Source organism: Dermacentor variabilis, chromosome 7 (genome assembly GCF_050947875.1).
Source record: "Dermacentor variabilis isolate Ectoservices chromosome 7, ASM5094787v1, whole genome shotgun sequence".
NCBI lineage: Eukaryota > Metazoa > Arthropoda > Arachnida > Ixodida > Ixodidae > Dermacentor > Dermacentor variabilis.
Window position 1 is genome coordinate 85606626 of NC_134574.1, and position 20292 is coordinate 85626917.

The following is a 20292-nucleotide window of genomic DNA, read 5'->3' on the forward strand; positions in this document are numbered from 1 at the left end:
AAGTAGCCTTTGTGTAGAGTCTTACGCTTGCAATATAGGTCAATGCGTCACGAAGCGCTCTTGTAATCAATGTTTTTCCTACCAACACTGAAACGAAACGCCGCCATGATCACTTGGGGGAAGTGATGTACAATGAAGAATGTGGAGTGCCAGCGCCAGTGCTGTCTACTGTCCTTGCTTGTATTGCGTTCCGGTGTATCAATCAACAGGGCCCGCCCGTCTTCCAGCCATACAGTTATTGCACTTTCTTAGCTGCTTCGTGCGCTGTGATACGCCGTTGCGCGACCACGGCATTCCTTGCATGCGAAGTATTGTCAGAGCCCAGCCGGTTTTCTCTGTATGTTTCTCTACGTTCAAGAACAGGGGCTCGACTCGTTCCGCCTCCGCTAGAAGTGCGCATTTCGGCCTGGCCGAGCTAAGGGTGCGGTATAGTGCGGCTTAACGCGGAGACGATCCACGCATGACGCAGTAGCGCTACATCGACGAAAATTGGGCGCTCTACAATATGGCGTGGCTGTTGCGGGAATGGAACTTGTGCTATCGCACGACGAAGCAGCTGGAAGAGGGTGCATCGGGCGCTAGCTTTGCTTGCCAGGAGCACGATGTTTACCAGGAGCACAAGCTCCCGCTAGCCGCGCACTTGTCCGTTATCACTGTGTCAACAGCTGATCGCCACACTGCTGCGCGCCATGTTTAAAGCGCAGTGTAAAGTTTTAGTTATATTAACGCCTCCAGCATGGCGTACCCGACTTCACCAGCCGCTGTCTGGCAAGCTCGAAGTCCCGGAGTCGTCGGCCGTTGAGACAACTACAGCCATCTGTAGTAAAGGATGATAAGTACCTGAGGCTGACCTGCTGAGCGTGCTATACCGGGCCCCGCACACTCTCAAGTTCTACCGATCGCCACAGAGGCCGAGAAATCAACCACGCCGCGTTCCAGCATAAGCGCTTAAGTGGAGGTACTGTAATATTGTCGCATACCTTAATTTGTATTATTTCTGGTAGGGGCGCTCAACGAGGCTAAATATTTGATCTATAAATGTACACATAATTACCGTCAAATATTGTTAATCTGTAACGTTTTGCAAAATAAGCAGACAATTGTTTTTATTAAACTTACGTTATGAAAGCCTGCGCTTTATTACACGAATAAAGGTTTTGAGACCTCACTGACGTGCGATAAGCAGCGGCCCACTGGTTTCGATTGCAGTTCGTGCTGTTTGTCAATTCAAATTGAACGGCGATTATATTTGCGAACGGGGTGGTCGTTTCCTTTGTGCAACATCACGCAAGTTCGTTTTAATTAGCCAACAATAATATCTCAGCCAGTTTAAGCGTCCGACGTTCGATAGCCGCTACCAGGCGATCGTGTCTAAAGACGGTGAATGTTATCAGTTGCGGCGTTTCACTGGCGTAATGGCTACATGTACGGCTTCCGTCGTCAGTGATTTGCCATGTCTAGCCGCGTAATAACGGTTTCTTTGAAAAGAAATTTGCTAGCTAACGTGAAAACTGGTTGCTGGAACCGAGCACAGTCTGCCTGGAAACTACCCAAGAAAGCGGATTAAACTTGCAGCCTCTGGGTGTATGCATCGGTAAGTCAAAAAACACGGCTTCGCATTTTCAACTTTCAGTTTCTTCGGGTGCGAGGCGGGTAAAACAGATTCCTGCAGTAATTTTTCATTTCAAAGTGGAAAATCACAATAAAGCTATTGCTCTTCGAAGGCAATTCAAACGAGGCTCTTGTTATTTTTCCACGTTGTTAAAATTCCTAACACGGAGTACAGTAAAATAAGTAGTTTTGGCTGTGTCTGCATGATAAATTCAAAGCACATTAGTGCAAGTCTACTTCCGGTGATACAGTTGGATTAATATCATTACATACATAATAAAATTAGTGTTTATTACCTAGTAGCTGGCAAAAAATTTAATCAAGTATTCACTAAGCACAAGCCACGCAAGGACACCATTGAAAGAAATTAACACTCAAAACAGTGTTGTCTGTGTGCTTTTCTGTCATCAAGTGTTTTGTGCACTGTTCTTAGTCATACATGAATCACAAGCTCTCCCACGCCTCCACCATAGTAATTGAGGCTCTTTCTTCTTTTGCCTCCAGCCTCGAAGATGCTGCTCATATTTGATCACCACTTTGGACTATTGTCTCTGGACATACAAGTCAAAAGTGAAGTGTCACCACAGAGCCAGAATCTTCGCAAGGTGTGTTTCTGAACACTTCAGCTGGAACTGTGATTTGTTCATCTAGTCGACAAGCTTTTGTTTCCCCATTCTTTGCTTGCATGTTTGTCATGGCTTCACGATTTCTTTTCAGGAAGAAGGACAAAAGAGAGATTATTAGTTTGCAAACTGCCCACGCCAAGCCATAAGAAGCTCAACGGTCACCATAACGACAACCGGTCCTCTTGAACTACGTCCCTCACCATGCAATGTTTGCAAGTTTACCAGATAGAGGGCTGTGAGCCCTATCACGAAAGCAGCAGTCTATAGTTTTGTATCGTACCGAGCGGGAAAGCTAAAATTTCACATACAAGCTTGCTTGATTTTTAGGGCGTTTTATGACAATCGGAGAAGTAACAAGTTGAGTTCTAACTTGTTTCTTTTCTCGTCATGTAGCAAGCTCCTACTTGGTAATGCACAAATTCCGTCATCTGCTATTTGCAAATCAGATTGACAGGCATTACCAACAAGTATCACATGCTCCTTCTTTGCGTTAATTTGTTAGGTGAAACTCCAAAGAATTTTAAAGCCTTCAAAACCGCTCAATGCAATTTTGAACAAATGATGCTTCATGTTCACTTAAACTCTGGCAGTCACTCTACACTTTATTATTCCATTTTTTATTTCAAGTACGCTCAGGGCCATATGCCAATAAAGAAGGGAGTGGCTACAAAGCACTAGAGTGAAACAAACAAACAAGAGCAGTGAGTTTTGGTAACACAATGATTCTCCTGATTATAAAATTTTAGCTAATGTTTTGCAAAAAAAGTTTGTTATCGGTGATGGCTACGATCCTTGATCGAACGTGGTTCCATTCCTGAGAGGTACGGGGGATGAAAGATTGAAAGAAAGACTTTGTGTCGCAAGAATCAATCCCTGCGTTTCTGCGATGATCGATGCAGTTTGAAATGCACTTGAGGCCGCGGTATGAAGTCGTCGTGAAGTGTGGTATGACGGAAAATTTTATGAAATAGCGAAACATGGCGAATAGCTAGGGGAATAAGTGCTGGTTAGTTTCATTCTAGAAAGAATGAAACGAGCAGAGTTACTTTGTACTAGTTCAGGCGACGTAATAAGACTAACGAGACTGGGATACCATAATGAAGATGCATATTCAAGCTTCGAGCTTATTAGCATCTTGTAAAGGTGTTTTAATGTAGACTGTGCTTTGGAAAAGTTACAGTGTAAGTACCGAAGCAGGTGAATAGCATTGTTAATGACATACTCTATATTTGTCCAATTTATATTATTTGTGTTGTGTACACCAATATATCTATAGGACATGATCAAATCTAAGGGAACATTGTTAAAAAGATAATTGATAGGATTAGAATTAGATCTGGATATTGCATTTTTCATTTGTTAACTACAAAAGGTTCACGTACACTTTGCATAAAATCAGTAACTAGGCTAGCCCTGCACCGTAAGCGACCCTGCACCGTAAGAGATGGCTAGAACAGGCAACTTCACACAACTGGCCTACTCCAGACTTCTCAAACATGACAAACCAATAAAATCAACTTTTCTTTCTCTTCAACAGCAGATGACACACCTGAGGACAGTGCGTTCACAAAACCTTTTTTGAAATATACTCGAAATTTGTCTTAATATTCAACCAATCAGCTGTGGACGAGCAAGGGAAGCCCCTCAGCATGGGAACTTATCTTCGTCACCGCCCTCACAAATATGTTTGATTGTTGAAACGTTGGCTACAGACCGAGGCTTCCCTTGCTCAGCTCTGTTACTCAACTGACGTGTTCATCTCCTTGTAACTTTTTGCATTGTTTGAACATGCAAACCGAGATGCTTGTTCAACATGAAACCGTAAATTGCATTTTACAAGAATCAGCGAACATTAATTGGGCATACTTATATGTTTATTTAGTGTTCTTGTTTATACACAATATTTGCAAAAGTCCTTGTAAGCGCTGTCGTCTCCATAACGTTCCTCGCCTTTCTACGAGTACTCCACTTCTGTGAAACCCTTTACTACGGCACCTGAACACTGAATGTGCCGCAGACATATCAAGAAAACACCATATGTGATCTAAAATTTAGCATAACGATATTTTTTTTCTTTCTACACTTCGTGCCTATCACCAATGTGTTAAAAAATAGTGCGACATTGCAGTTTGAGCTTACCTTACTGACAGTACACCTTTGCTAAGCACTTCTTATGTTTCGTTTTTTAATCTAGCTGAAGTCGTCGAAGGCAGACAACATACGTACAGTATGGAACACGTCAAAGAGCCCCGTATGCAACACAAGTACGAGTGCAGAGGCGAGCACAGTATCGTTGTCCTTGCTTTAGGGGTACGCCAAGCGCGATGAGAAAACTCGATTTCAGCTTTCAATTCCGTTAAGTAGATTACTATCTGTGTCTCTGTATGCTGTAAACTTAGTGACTGACAGCGTTAGCTCCGCCTGACCTGTACGAAAATTGTGGGCATGTACTGCTTCATTCACGATTGACAATAAACAATGTAAGCTTACTTCTCTGACGTGTATTTTTGCCACTTGAGGCCTCTCGGTCACCTGGCAATATAATAAATGCATCGGTAGTCATTTTAGAGTATCGTACACACGAACACCGCTCCGAAAGCGGCAGCAAAACGCCCAAAACCAGCGAGTGAGCAGCACAACGAATACCACTAACTTCTGCCATAGCGACCTTATTGTTCACTACGTAATGATGATGATATTAGTTCTGATTTTGCCAGCGCCATCTCTCGGCCGCATACTTTAGTTCACAACGCCACCGGTACTTTTATTTCCGTTGCACTGTGGAAGGCACAGTTTTCCTTCTCTAAGTTTGTATAGGTGTTCTGTAGTGCTACTACTGAACGCGCAGCCAGTCAGGGCCGACTGCCGTCGTGATAAAACTTCACCAATTTCGCTCTGGCGGCAATGTTTCTTACGTCGTTTGCCGCCGCATCTACACTCAGGCCGCCGCGTCGCGTTCTCCTTCGTGAAAGTGCACCATGAGGTTCCGGCTCGTTTCTGGTGCTGTGGATTTCGTTCGTCTACTTCGACACGTCCGATGTAGAGACGCACGGAACAACTTCAAGGTGATGCACTACCAGAAGTGATCGCTCGAGAATATCGCGCTTGAACACAACTTCCCTTCGAATGTTATTTCTTGTTTTCGTGCGCCATCGTGGCATATAGTAATTATAGTCACGCCAAGAAAGCGTTTTCCAAGCATAAGATGATCTACCCATCATGATCTGCATGGCAAACACTTTCTTGGGGTGACTATGACTGTGCTATGACTGTGCTAGGTAACTGGGCTGTTTAAATCTAGCTTGTGCAGCTTGGAGAACTGCAGTTTACAGGCTTTCTGCGGTTGGCTGGTCCTAGTCGCACTTGCGTTCTCCGCCACGGTGCAAGCTTGCGCTCTGAAAGCTGGGACAGGAAAGACATATTTGGCTTTCCTCTACTGAGCGTTCTGTACTGCGCAGTAACTGCTCGTGCTCGAGTACGTATTCGAGCGCCAGATGGCCACGCAGCTCATCGGCATTGTTGCAACAGCTCAAATCACGAGGGCAACAGCGAGAACGCTCGCCGAGAGATACGGCCTTCAACTAGCAAATGTTGAGCGAACGATGCGCCAAGCTGCCTAGGCGCGACGTGGCGCAATTGAGGGAATAATAGTTGCGCACGGTTCTTCAATGTTCACCATATCCCCAACTCTATCGCTTTTCCGCCAGGCGCACACGTCGTATGCATAGATACTATTTATTAGGTGATAATAACAAAATTAGGAAATTACCATCCCTACTGCTTTACCAAGATTACTTTGAGAGAATACACTAGGCGTTTATATTCAGTTTAGCCCAAGTCAAATTTCACTAAAGTTGGCCTTTAAGGGCAACGCAAAGAGCGATAGAACGAATAATGTTAGGTGTAACGTTGAGACACACGAAAAGAGTGGTATGGATCAGAAAGCAAACGGAGATGGCTGATATTCTAGTTGAGATTAGGAAACGGTGGAGCTGGGCAAGCCCTGTGATGCATAGGGTAGATAAGTGCTTGACCATTAGAGGTATTGAACGGTTGCCAAGAAAAGGGAAGTGCAGTCGAAGACGGCACAATATTAGGTGGGGTGATGAAATTGGGAAATTTGCAGGTTCAGTGGTATTGGTTTGGGATAATTGGTTACAATTCATGACCAATGTTATTTGCGCACTACTTGGAATGAGAACTGTGTCTGTCGTCCACCAGCCCTCATTCCAATGGTGCGCAAATAATATTGATCATGAATTGAAAGCGCAAGTTGGGATCAGCTAACGAAACCAGGGGAAATTGGAAAGTCGCAGGGAGAGGTCTTCGTCCTGCAGTGGACATAATTCGCTGGTGATAATTATGAAACAGTGCCGCGTACTAAGGTATCTTGCTTGAGATATATTCACTTATTCGGAAGGACTTTGTCGTGGCCTTTATTTCAGTCGCTTTTCTCGGAGCGCGGGGACATGCCGAGGATAGAAGTAAGAGACAAGTCGTCGGACCCGAAGTAGTTCCGAACACTGCAGTAAGTACCATTCTTTTGAAGCTGATTAATAACGATTATGGTGCCCCACTGAAACAAATGCCTAAAGGGCTACCGAAAGCGCTAGTTGCTCTTAGAGCAATGGATGCAGAACAAATCAAAGTGGACTGTAGGATATTCAATTAGTCTAATAAAGCATAAAACTTGAATAATGCGTTCAGTATTTCATCGACCACGCATCCACGATCCACACGATCCACATCCACATGAAGAACAATACCGCCTCCCATTTTTTTTGCACCAAATTTGATCTATACGGCTCTTACAATTACTGCAGAGCAGCTATGCCAGTTCAATGTGGTACTCAAAGCTCCCCTATTGAGTCCCGAAGCACACAATTATTGAATTTGTTGCAAAAGTCCTAAATGAACATGAATTTTCTTTTAACCACGCACTTTGGACCTGCCCATTATTTTTATCGAATATAGATAAGGCGCCTCCATTAGTTCACCAAGGCATGGTACAATCCTCACATGCAACACATTACGCTTCAAAATGTACAGAAAACAACGCTCCAGTAAACTTTGGCAGAGCTCATAATGAGGCGACATATGATAAAGTTTTGTCGCGCGGTGCATATAGCGCAGCCACCATGCTGACGAACTATAAAATTGCCGTGAGGTAGATTTCTCTCGAGACATAGAAAAATATTACTCATAACATCGGTTTTATGCTTTCCTGAACTTACGTGATAATTTTTTATTTCACAAAGCCCGTATTTACCTTACGCTCTTCAAACTATTGTCACACATGCCTCATAAAGTTGCATCAAGTCTCACATATTGTAACTATTATTAAACAGAAAGAAAACTCCCAGCAAAATATATTTTAACAACCTTACGTCTCGGAGTGCGACTGACTCATGCTTCATGGGCGAATCTATTGCACTCTTTCTTCCTCGTTGCCTTTCTCTTCTCTCGGCCGAAGCATTTCTTTACCCCTGTCTCTAATTTCGCGAGTTCTCGATGCTCGCTACTGTTTCGCGCGACGGGCCACCAATTTCGGGCTGGAATTGTCTTCAGCGCCACCTAAGCGTGGCGGTGTGCATGAGGGCTCCGTTCAAGACAGTTGTTTAAACAAGGAAGGAAGGAAAAACTTTATTGCTCTATTTACAGCTTTCAGCGGCTAATAGAGGTCTTCATGTTTTAGTGAAGTCTCCGTCGTCTTGAGTGGTCGACATGGCGATTAGCATCTGATAGTGCGGTGAACATTTCACCCTTAAAGACGGAGTCGGGTAGTGTGACCGGCAAGGATGTAAAAAACAGTAAGATGTGAACGTTAATTTTACGGGTGCAAAAACATTATTTTGAGCGATAGCTCGTGTACGAGGAGTTCGACTCGGCCTCAAGTACGCGATAGACTCCTAAATGCGCTGTTGGTGTGCCACACGCTTACGTTTACCTCAGTGTTTACGAGTCAAGACGTCTGAAGCTTTGTTGTGTGGTTTAGGAAATGCTCGCCATGCGATAAAAGCGCTTCTCGCAAATCTGCGCCTCCTTTGATCAACGAGTTGACTCCGCATGAAGGTTTTCAACTTCTTTTCATCCTTTCTTTTATTTTTACTAATGATCTTGTCGTTTTCTTCAGATTCGCATACCATTCACGATGTGCCAGGCTAACATGAACGATCTGGCTCCCTGCACAGTAAGTTTACCTGTTCTTTAGTGCTTTTGCACTTGCGAAATGCCATAGGGCTGATATACCAGTCTGCATTTTCTTAGTTCTTGGAGGTTTTTGTAAAAGCGGCTTGTCAGGAAAGTTAGCACATGATATTGCATAACAATTGCGCACTAGTAGACGAAAAGAACAAAATAAAAACTTAAATCTCAGGAACGACGCAGAAAGGAACAGGAAGGGTGCTGAACCATAACGGTTATCTCTTCCTGCTTCTTTCTCTGTCTTGACTCATATATATTTTTTTATTTCCTTTGTTTTCTGGAATCACGTTTCAATGTGAGCAGTAAATAATGATGTTTAATCGTAGCCAGAAATCACAGGGTGTTCCACAAGGATCAATAGTTGGACGTTTTTTTTTTGTTTATAATTACATTAATGACCTGTGTGACATGCTCGAGTCCCATCAATTAGTTATGCATGCAGATAATACTAACATAATATTTAAAGCTGCTCCTATTACAGAGCTCGAACTAAAAGTTAACGATTACCTGATGCAACTGTCTTGCAGGTTACAACAAAATAAGGTGCAAATGAATTCTTCTCAAACAAAATATATAATATTTGCTACTACTAATAACCTACGTAATTGCAATATAGCTATCCTTTCGAAAATAGGACGATAGAAGTGGTCTCGGAGTCTCGGAGTCTGGTTCCAGGAAGATTTGGCCAGGAACATGCACGTCGACCAAATTGCTATGGAACTAAGTAGACCTGGCCGTTTCTTCTATAGACTAATACCCCTGTCACAAGGGCAGATCTAATGGCATTCTAATCGAATGGCATTCGATGCATCAAATGTCATACGGTCTCTTGCGGTGCTACACAGTAAAATATAACGGCATTAGCAAATGATACCAATGACGATTTGGAACAAAATTTTTGAAATTCAACGAAATTTTGTGCCTATTAAACGCGTTTAAGAACTTTTGCGAGTACTTTTAAAATGAACGAAAACAATTTTTTTCGCCAATTATTCACAACTAAAAGCACTTCGATCAACACATCCAAAATGGCCGACCGCCGCGACAGACTCCTGATGCAAAGAGTAATAGCGCTTGAGCACAACCCGTGGTGAAAATATCATCACTGCAAACATAATTATTACTTTTTAGAAGCCTAAAAAATATTTTCTGACTTTGCTGATGCACGCATTATTTTTTCGCGTTGCATGTCGCTGCTGTCTATCTGGGGTCAAGAGTACACATTCGGTTCGAAATCGAATGCGAATGAGTTCCCCGAACTCATTCGATGGCAAATGTCATTCCATTCGAATGACATTAAATTTTCCCGTGTAGATCCCGATTAGTGGGATTACATGCGAATGCCATTCGATTCGAATGGCATTAAATCTTCCCTTGTAACAGGGGTATAAGCTCCCTGGTTACTCCGTGGCTGCAACATTACTTGTACTGCGCACTTTTTTGTTCTCGCTTAACTTATTGCATATTAATTTGGGGCACTACTTCGCAAAAAATAATAAATTGATATTAGTGCAAAAATGTCATACGTGCCGTCGAGGGATATCGTGGCCTTGTAGAAAACTTTAGAACCAAGTCATCTTTTACAAAACATTCTATGTTAGAAGCAAACCAGGTATAGTACTAAAAGTTGATGCAATACATTAAAAAAGAAACAAATCAAAGCATATCCTGAATGTACCTACCAATGTGCATTACAGCTTACGGCAACATAATATGAGAACACTTAAAATAAGAAACAATTACGGAAAAGAACTAGTTAGTTACAAGGCGCCTGCAATGCTAAATCACCTACGTCATTTTCATAATGAAATTATGGAAGGGTCAACTAAATCATATGAAACCTTTCTCAATGTGAACAATATAGAGTTCGTCTGAGCAGAACCGTGATATAAATTGCCAGTCTTTTCTTTCATTTGTTTTCCTGTTATAGATTGAAACAAAATACCTGAAAATTTACCTTAAGTGTATTTCTTGAAGCCATGTTCATTATTTTTCGTTAACTTTTTTTAAGAAAATATTATTTTGTATCCATAGACTCCAATTGATTTCGGTATATCTGCAGGATTTGTATGCTGCGTACGGCCCGCATGCCGAATCATTGTAGGAGCAGAAGCCATTGTCAGGCCACGAGGCCTTTAGCTTCTGCTTCCTTTCTTTTGCAAACAGGAGAAACATATCCAAATCCAAATGTTCTTGAACGTACAAATGCGCTGTTCAGGACAAGGTCTTTTTAACTCGCTGCAACGGGCTTGACGTATTTCGGATTGTGATTGAATTAAACTTCGGAGCTGTAGTCACTTCCATACAAAAACGACTGCTTGTTAAGTGAAATATAAACGTTCTATAAATATCAAAATTGTATGACATGATGCATCTACATGCTGAGAATATGCAGGAATAATTGGAAACTAAAGGTGTAATCAAAATATAATCGAAAATGAGAATATTTCCCCTAAAGCGTGGTGCGATGTGCTACTTAAGTCTATAAGGCGTTACCGCTGTCGGTATCGCCTTACGCTATTCCGTGCCGGCGCCAAGTGCCATCAAGCTGAACTGTTGTGCCTTCTGCCAGATAGGGTAATGTGGCCGAGTGGAAATTCCAAATGCGAGGACGAGAAACAGTGTCCAGTTGTCGTTGTTGGGGGGGGTTGAGTATGCGCAGGGCGGAAACGGTGATTAGAGAGAATGGGGAACATAATAAGAGGGGGCCGCTTAGGGGTCACAATGGCGGAGTGGCACCTTTTGGTTAGTACGCGAAGAGTAGTTGACGCACTGCAGCGACGGCAGGCGGGGATTTCGAAGCTAATAGCTGATGCGGTTAAAAAAACTAAGAAAAGTTTCTTAGGATGTGCAAATGTCAGTGTACGTGGTGCCAGACGTTGAAAAGAAAGGGCATCTAAATTGAAGGGGGAGTGCTTGGAGTAAACAATGTGATATGGATCCTATATAGCAATTCACCTTTCAGTCATTGACATCAACAGGGCCGTGGATCGAGTGGACCGCGCTGGCGCTGGCGTGGACCGCGCTGGCATAACCGAGCGAACGAGCACTACGCAGAATGAAAGCGAACGTGAAGCGCAGCGAAAGATGAAAGAAAGGTGATAGCGCACGAGGAGGGTGCAGCGGAATCATGAGGCAGAAAGAGGAGGAGTGGAGGAGAGACGGCGTGCGCATGTGCAGAGTTGCCAGTGGCCTAGGCAATCGCAGCCACGTGGGCGATCTCGTCTGCGCTTCCAAGGGGTAGGGGGGAAGGGTGCCATGACGTGGCGAGGGCTGCACTGGTCCTCTCCGTCAGCTTCTAACGTCAGTGCGCGGTACCAGTGTGTGTGACGGGAATCGATGCTCGTGCAAAGTGCGATGGCTAACGGCTACGATGCAAACTGGATGTGACGCTCCCCCGGGTGCTGCCGCAGCTGACACTTCATGGTGGCACGACTTCCCCGCAACGAAGGGCCGCTCTCGTCGTTGGTGGTACGAAATCCGAAAAAGAAAAGCGTAATGCTATGCAAGACAGGTTGTCCGGCGACGATGGCTACGATATGGCGCCAGAATAGCGCGCTTCGTCTCGATGGATACAAAGCGCTGCATGAGCGGAGGTCTCTCTGCGGCTGCTGCTGTGAATCACACCCACGCGTTACGCACGCGCTGCCTCTCCCTATCTCGCGGTTGGCGAGGCAGACGCGCCACACTTGGCGCGGTTCGGAACGTGCCGCGCAAGACAGACAGTCCGCGCCAGCCAATATATCTCGACACGGAAATACGTATAGAAACGCGCTCAAATTTCGCATTAGGAAGTACCGCAATCGGGGTGATTTTATCTTTTTCGCGTACTGTGCAACTTGCATTGGACATGCAGTATTTTCACCACTTGTGAACACTGAAGGTATGTCTCATCTGGGGTAATGACAGGTATGGGGGCGAATTGAGCCGACAGGTTGCTGAAACGATACTCTGCATAGAAGACAATTTTGATGGTTGTTTCAGTCTGGCTAGCGCGCTTTCCGCTTTCATTAGCTGAAGCTCCCATATATTTGTGGACGTCAATAACAGCTGCACGGACTACAGCTTCCGCCTTGCGCATGGCTTTTGAAAGCTAGCTACATAAAACCACGTACAGTGTTAACCTACTCTTAATGGAATTTGTTGCTTTTTTCGATGCTCGCGTCATGGAGTACAGTGATTTGAAGATGTTCGTTTCAAGTACAGAAAAACAAAGATACGGGTATCAGAAATTTTGTATACTATTAAGCAATAAACCAGGCAGTGAAACCAATCACAAGGGTTATCCAGTTTTCAAGTTAGAATAAACGGTGAATAGAATAAACGAATAAGTGGCCTTCTCAGAAAACTGATTTGTTGGTGTTTTCGTATTTCGTAGCAGCAATAACGCGGAGCTAATGATAAAAACAGCAGTAGACAGAAACAAATTGTCACTGGTGAACAAGAGCTCACAACACGTTTTCTTTTTTTAATGCTTTTTTTTTGCTGCGGGTGTAAAACTTTCGCGATACGTGCCGCGGTTACTTTTGGGCTTTGGCATTGCTCTGCTATCGATACGGTAGGGGGCTCGATCGATGCCGCCTTGACCGCACTTCGATGGGGACGAAATGCAAAAAAAAAGAAGAAGAATGGAGAGATCACATTTAGATAGACTTAGGTGCACCTTAAAGAACTCTACGTGGACAGAATTATTGCGGAGTTTTACACCCTCGCGTGCCTCTTCACATGACAGTTGTTTTCGCTGGTAAAACCCTAGGGTCTCATTATGTTTACAATTTGTGGTAGGTAATGAGTAATGAAACCTTATTGCATGCTGATGACTTAAAAAATTAGTACGAAGTCTCCTGCACATGCTATAACGTCTGAACATGAGTTTCTTCCTACACTTTCGGGATCAAAAAGCAGGGCAACGGAAACAGCCTACTTTGAAAAAAGAAAGAAAAAACGCGACTAAACACATTTGTTACGCGAACGCTAAAGACACAAAATAGTGCGTTAATTAGAAAAGAGGACGATAAAAATAAACTGTAGTGCGGGATGCTAGCGCGGCTGGAAATCAGCGGAGCGAAGCCAGTGATGCGTCTCTGAAGAACAAGCAACAACTAACAATTTTTTTTTGTTCAGCCGGCTCGCTTGCACACCCTCGGACCACTTCCATTTCCCGCACACCCCGCGATAATAGTTTATCGAGTCAAAAGGGGAAAGGGTGTCTGGCTGCTGCTGTGGGACCGTGAGGCCGCCACATCACTTCCCCTCCTAGTGAGTTAGCGAACGTTCATAGGACGATTTAAATTGTTCACAAGCCCATACGACGCGGCGCCCTGGGTACTCGTCCACTGCGTGTCCTTGTGACTTGGCGTGTGTGGACACGTAGAGCCTTGGAGAGTAGTGTCAGAGATGACGGCGCATGTGAAACGGTGTCTGCTTCTTCAGTGTGCGCTGGCTTCAGCCGATCGAGTGATACCACTTCGTGACGATCGCGCACGTCGATAGTGAACTGCTTCTCACCTCGACGCAGCACTCGGAATGACCCGTTATGCGGTGGTTGGAGTGGCCGCTGAACGGCGTCGTGGCGCATAAACACGTGTGTGCACGAAGCGAGTTCTGATGGTACGTACACCGCGCGTGGCGCTGCCCGTCGCAGTGGCGTTGTGCGAAGCTTATCCATTATGTCTCGAAGCCTAAGTGCGTAGGCTGCGGTGGCTGTACAACCGTCTTGCGGGCTGCCCGTGAACACTTCTCCTGGAATGCGCAATGTCGTTCCGTAGACCAGTTCGCCGGCGCTGCCGCCGATGTCTGTCTTGACAGCTGTACGGATTCCAAAGAGGATGAGAGGTATTGCATCCATCCAGCTGCGCTCTTCTGTTGCGGCGAGCGCAGACACGAGTTGGCGGTGGAATCGCTCCACCATGCCGTTGCTAATCGGGTGGTAGGCGTTATGCGAGAAGCACCATATAAGCGCGTAATGCTGGCGAAAAGTGATGATTTGAACTGCCTTCCATGGTTTGTTGTTATTATAGATGGTGTACCGAAACGAGCAGCCCAGTGGTGCAAGAAGGCGCGGGCAACCGTGTCAGCTGTGATATCCGCTATAGCTACGGCCTCCACCCAGCGCATGAATCTCAATGCACGTCAGTAAATAGGCATTCTCTTGGGAAGGCGGCAGAGGTCCGACAATGTCGAGGTGTACGTGGTCGAAACGCGTGTCTGGAGAAGCGAACGTTGCCAACGGGGTCACAATATGTCGATGAATTCTGGCACGCTCACACGGCATGCATCCTCTGGCCCAGTAACGCATGTATCGGTTGATACCTGGCCAGATGAACCTTGCTGTGAGCAACGTTTTGCATAGCTTTGATTCCAGGATCCGATAGCTTGTGAACAGAAAGGAATAATGTGGCGACGTAGATTGGCATGCACGAAGAGGCATGGGTTGCCCATGGAGGTGTCGCAGCAAATCTGGTCGCCTGATCCCGGAATCTGCCTCCACTGTAGCTTGAGAGTCGTTTTTTGTTGTTACGAGGATTTTTTAGCGCTCTTCGTCTTCTCTCTGGGCTGTCGCCAGTTCGTCGAAGGTAACTCCATCTGGAGCGTTGACGACGTTTGTAGCGCTCCGCAACAGGGCATCGGCAACGACGTTGTCGCTTCCTTTTACGTGGCGGATGTCTGTCCTGAATTGGGAGATGTATGCCAGTTGCCGAAGTTCACGGTCAGTGTGCGTGCCACCGTCCGTACGCATAGAGCGTAGAGCATAGATCAGCGGCTTATGGTCGGTTAAAATGAAGAACTTGATGCCTTCCAAGAAATGACGGAAGTTGCGTATACGCGAGTAGACGGCCAGCAGTTCGCGTCAGAAGGTGCTGTAGCGGCCCTCAGTAGGTGTCAGCTTCCTTGAGAAGAATGCAGTTGGCTGCTATGGTGCCGTCACTCAGCTGTTGCAACACGGTGCCGATGGCTATGTCTGAGGCATCGAGCATTAAATACTGGGGAGTGCCTGGCCGTGGGTTTTCCAGGAGAGCCGCAACTTCCAGGGCCTCCTTGCTTTGGTTGAAAGCCCTTTTCGCTTTTTCGCACCAAGGCAGGTTATTCGAAGATCATTACGTTGCCTGGTTCATGGTTGTATGATATGGTTGTATGATATGGGCGCATTTAGGCACGAAGCGGCGGTAGAGGTTTAGCAATCGCTGAAATTCACGTAGTTGGCGCTTCGTGGTTGGCAGTGGAACATCTTGTATGGCCTGCACTTTAGATGGGTGTGGCCGTACTCCCGAGCTTAAAATGATGTGGCCCAAAAATGATAAGTCAGACACGCCGAGTTCACTCTTGGTTGCATTGACGACAACGCCGTGCTAAGATAGGCGCCCAAAAACAATCCGCAGGTGCTCTTCGTGTTCCTCTGGGGTGGTGATCGCGATAAGCAAGTCGTCCACGTAGGCGTGATATAAATTCAGGCCCGGCAGAACACCGTCGATAAACCTCTGGAACGTTTGACCTGCGTTCCGAAGGCCACTTGGCATGCACAGGAATTTGAATAGACCAAAGGTTGTAGTGATAGCAGTCTTGGGGACGTCTTCCGGTGACACAGGTATTGTGGCGGTATGCCCACACGAGATCAATCTTTGAAAAACGTTCGGCCCCAAGCATACCTGCCAGTATGTCGTGAATATGTGGCAAAGGGTACCTGTCGGGCGTTGTGACACTCTTCACCGCTCGATAGTCCCCGCAAGGACACCAGTCACCCGATGATCGCTTAGGAACCATGTCAAGGGGAGACGCCCAATGACTGGAAGAAGGTTGGATGATACCCAACTCCAGCATATGGTCGAATTCCTGTCGTGCCACCACCAGTTTCTCAGACGACAGTTGACGTGGTCGAGCGTGAACCGGTGGTCCAGTAGTAGTAATGTGGTGAAAACGTCGTGTTTTACTGGGGATCTCAATTGGCGCTGGTGTGTCAGGTCAGAAAATTCGCTCAGTATAGGTGAAACGAACAGGGCCTGCTGGCTTGATCAGCCTAGGGCTGAGCGGCGTATGTCTTGAAGGCTTGCCTTTTACATCGCTTTGTCACACAGGGTCCTGTAATCTCCGGTTACGCATGTCGAATACCAGTCCGAAGCAGCACAGAAAATTCGCCCCGAGAATGGCGAATTTCACGTCGGCTACTATGAAAATCCATCGTAGCGTTCTCTGCAGGCCAAGACTTACGGTTAAGGAGCAGTTTCCATACGTGGCGATGTCCGTGTTGGTGACTGCTTGCAAAGGCGATGTGTTCGGGTCCTTTCGGTCTGCAGGCGATGCTGGAAGTACGCTCACTTCAGCGCCTATGTCGACGAGGAACTGGAAACCGTTGTTGCGGTCGGTTAGGAAAAAGACTGATGAGTGACGTTCTTGCATGGCAGAAACGCTGGTCGCCCTCAGCGCCTTCCCGGGGCGTTTACCGAGAGCTCGCAGGGTGGTACGGATTTGCGTGCAGCATTGCCGAACTTGCGATGGTACCAACATAGTTTTTGGCGTTTCATAGACGACTGCGGAGCACTCTGACTGGTTGACCGTGACGCAGTATGGAGGGTGCCCACAGAATCCACGAGACGGGAGATTTCGTTCTTCATCCCTTGAAGCTGCTCATGTGGAGACAGTTCCCTTACAACGGCCGCGACAGATGTGGGAGCTACCGCCAAGCTTGTCAGCTAACTCGGCCAGCTTCGATAGGTCGTTCTCATTTGAGGCATTCATGACCATTCTGATGTTCGGGGGGATTTTCTGTAGAAATATTTCTCAGAGCAGCAGGCTGTCAAGACCATCCACTTTGCTGCCCAATCATTGCTGCTTATGACGCAGCAGCTGCCTTGGCTACCTGTCGCCGAGGTTCGCTTCGTGGAGAAGCTGTTGTAGCCTTTGGCTTTCGAGGGGCGTGATCCTGCGAATGAGTGTTGCCTTCAACGCCTCGTAAACGTTGTCTGCTGGTGGGGAAAGCAGCAGGTCTCGAATTTCGCTAGCGGTTGATGGGGGCAGACTGCTCACCACCTAATGGTATTTCGCGGAATCTGCTGTGATGCGTCGTGCCGCGAATTGTGATTCTACCTGAATGAACCATAATGTAGGGTCCGCAGTTCAAAGCGGAGGCAGTTTGACGTCGACGCCTGAGAGTGTCGGAATTTCGGTTCCTTGAGGTGTGTCCACAGCGCTTGATGCTCGTCCGGGTCACTAATTTAGTGCGGGACGCGAGCGCGGCTGGAAATCAGCAGAAAGAAGCGAGTGATGCGTCCCTGAAGAACAAGCAACAATTAACTTTAATTTTGTGTTCGTTCAGCCTCTACGGCTCGGTTGCACACCCTCGCACCACTTCCCTTTCCCGCACACACCGCGATAATACTTTATCGAGTCACAAGGGATAAGGGCGTCTGGCAACTGCTGCACGACCTTGAGGCCGCCACAACCTATTTGTGCTTCATCAGCTATTAAAGGATAACTAACGCCTGTGTAGGGGCGTTGGGGAGTTGATAAGAAACATGTGCTGCGACATACTTACTAGCGTTAACAAGGCTAACGTAACAAAATGTGGCACAGGAAGGAGCGCTCTGCCCTCTCCCACCTTTTTTTCCCGTTAGTCTTCTCAGCGCTGGTAACCACGTCTCAGCAAATGCATCAACACCAACTAGCCCAACCTTCTGCGTTGATAAGAAACCATTGGCGATCGGGATCAGTGACACAAATAGCGTAATTCTGCACTGGTCATGCTTACTGACATCAATGTAATGCAATATGGACCTCTGCAGTGACCGGCTTTAGCTTGGTAAATCTTGGGGCTACGTTCATCACGACACATCGCTGAACCGATACATGGACACCCGCTACGTGTCTCCGATTGGGAAGGTATTGACATGAACTCGCAGATCTATTGTCCAATACATTTGCCGATGAAGTAGTCGCAAGAAGCATCGTTGAAACAGTGCAGCCTATAGAGGTTTCATGTCTGTTAGAAAGATTTATCTTACAACACACTTATGGAGGTAGATGCGCGTGTACCCTCCGGCACATTTTCACAACTTGTTTTGGGGGGCTGTGAATACTGCTGCGACACTAGCACCTGGACCTACCATCTTTATTTAACCCTGCGTCACCCTTTGCGCGCGCAGCCTGGTACTGGCATCACCGCCTCATGCACGTGCGACAAACGGTAAGCTCATTTATTGACGCCGCGCTACCTGTCGCCCCATTTGATTTTCTCAGAACAAAACGGGGTATCCGTTATATTACTTTAGCCTCACACCGAACAAGAATTCCATTTATCGAATGTGATTCGTTCATGCGGGAAGTAATCTGCAACGATCATGATAAAATTGCTCAGCTCACCATTGACCTATGCTTTTTCAAATCCACGCAGGTGTCACCCTTGGCACCAGACTGTTTCCAATTGAAAGGAACCTGCTGCAGGGGATCTTGTGTCTGCAACTCCTATCCCAACCCGTGCATCCTAGACGGCGGTCCGTACTTGGCGAGGCGCCGGAAGCGTGCGGTTTTCGAACAGAGCCATACCCGTGATCCACATAGATGCGTGCAGTCCTGCACTGACCATTGCCGCATACCACACTGTTTGCCGGGAACTAGCCGCAGCCGGTGCCAGCCGGAATGCTTGGCACTTTGCGTCCTGGAGTGTAAACACAGACACGGTGAATGACAGGCTGAGAACCCTGTCTGGTGTTAAGCATGCTTCATATAAGTCTGCAAATAAAAATGAACAACATAGCTGAAGCGTTGACAGCAGTTATTCTCTTCTAGGACCATGTGCTACTCTGAGTTTAGTATTCCGCGTTACTCAATGGTTGGGTAAAGTTAAAGTTATCGTGACTAAAAGGATGCCTGTTCGCCTGCCCACAGATTCGCGTGTGTGCCGATTATCACTGCGATAAAAAGGTGGCAGCCCCCCCTCCTCGTACTCTTTCCGAGAATAAATAATATTTAGGCACACCATTAGTTGATACTGTCAAGTGTGTATGAATGCCCAAGAATAGGTATTGAAGATTAATGCTAAACCATTCCTCTGTATTTCTATATTTGACTAATGAGATTTCTGGTTGTGCTAAAAAATTTGAATGCGGCTTATATTGAAGGAAAGCGTCCTTTGCCTGTTTCTTTCACTTACGTTTTCCTGACGACTGCTGTCTTGCAAGAATAGATCTTGATGAATGCATGGGTCAAATTGAGCGTAACGTACCCGTCCCAACATCGATTTCGTACAATTATCATCTCTGCTGGCCGCTTCCTACAGTCGTAGAAGTTTGCCCATTAACGGGCCTAGTGCTAACAATTACCGGATATGGTGCAAATGGAGGCACCCGACGACAGCGGGTAACCCACGTAAGCACGGACATGCACTATAAAACCAACACACCGCTGTTGTCATCCTGTGACATTGTGATCATTCCTTCGTTCTCATGTCATCATCATTCTTTCATAGTTGTCACTCTGTCACCATCACTGAGTTGCCATATTGTCCTGGTCAGTCCGTCATCTACGAGTCACCATTTTTATACCGTCATCGTCGTTCCACCACATCAGTCTCTCGTCGTAATGCCATTGTCGTCATTAAGTCGTCATTAAAGATTTGCCCTTATGCCATTGTGGTCGTTCCATAGTCGTCATTTTGTCCTAGTGATTCCAACGCTTCCATCTTATTATCATCATGCCGTTCTTGCAACACCACCATCATGTTTTTACCTTCGTCCGTGCATTACCATCATGTAGACCTCGACCCTTGTCGTTGCCATGCAACTGTGAATCCAACATCGCCATACCACTGTAATTATTTCACAATTGACGACCTATTGTGAATGAATAATGAATTTTGCAT

At 46.1% G+C, this 20292-nt stretch overlaps 1 protein-coding gene across 1 annotated transcript in view; it reads left to right on the forward strand.

The window, feature by feature from the left end:
- The window catches only part of LOC142586897 (uncharacterized), a 32447-nt gene extending 13262 nt beyond the window's left edge, over positions 1 to 19185 (forward strand). The window contains exons 2-4 of the mRNA XM_075697777.1: positions 6683 to 6765; positions 8371 to 8427; positions 18826 to 19185. Coding sequence (XP_075553892.1) covers positions 6683 to 6765; positions 8371 to 8427; positions 18826 to 19119 — 434 coding nt within the window. The 3' untranslated portion in view covers positions 19120 to 19185. The remainder of the gene's footprint in view (positions 1 to 6682; positions 6766 to 8370; positions 8428 to 18825) is intronic.
- The last annotated feature ends 1107 nt before the right edge of the window (positions 19186 to 20292 follow it).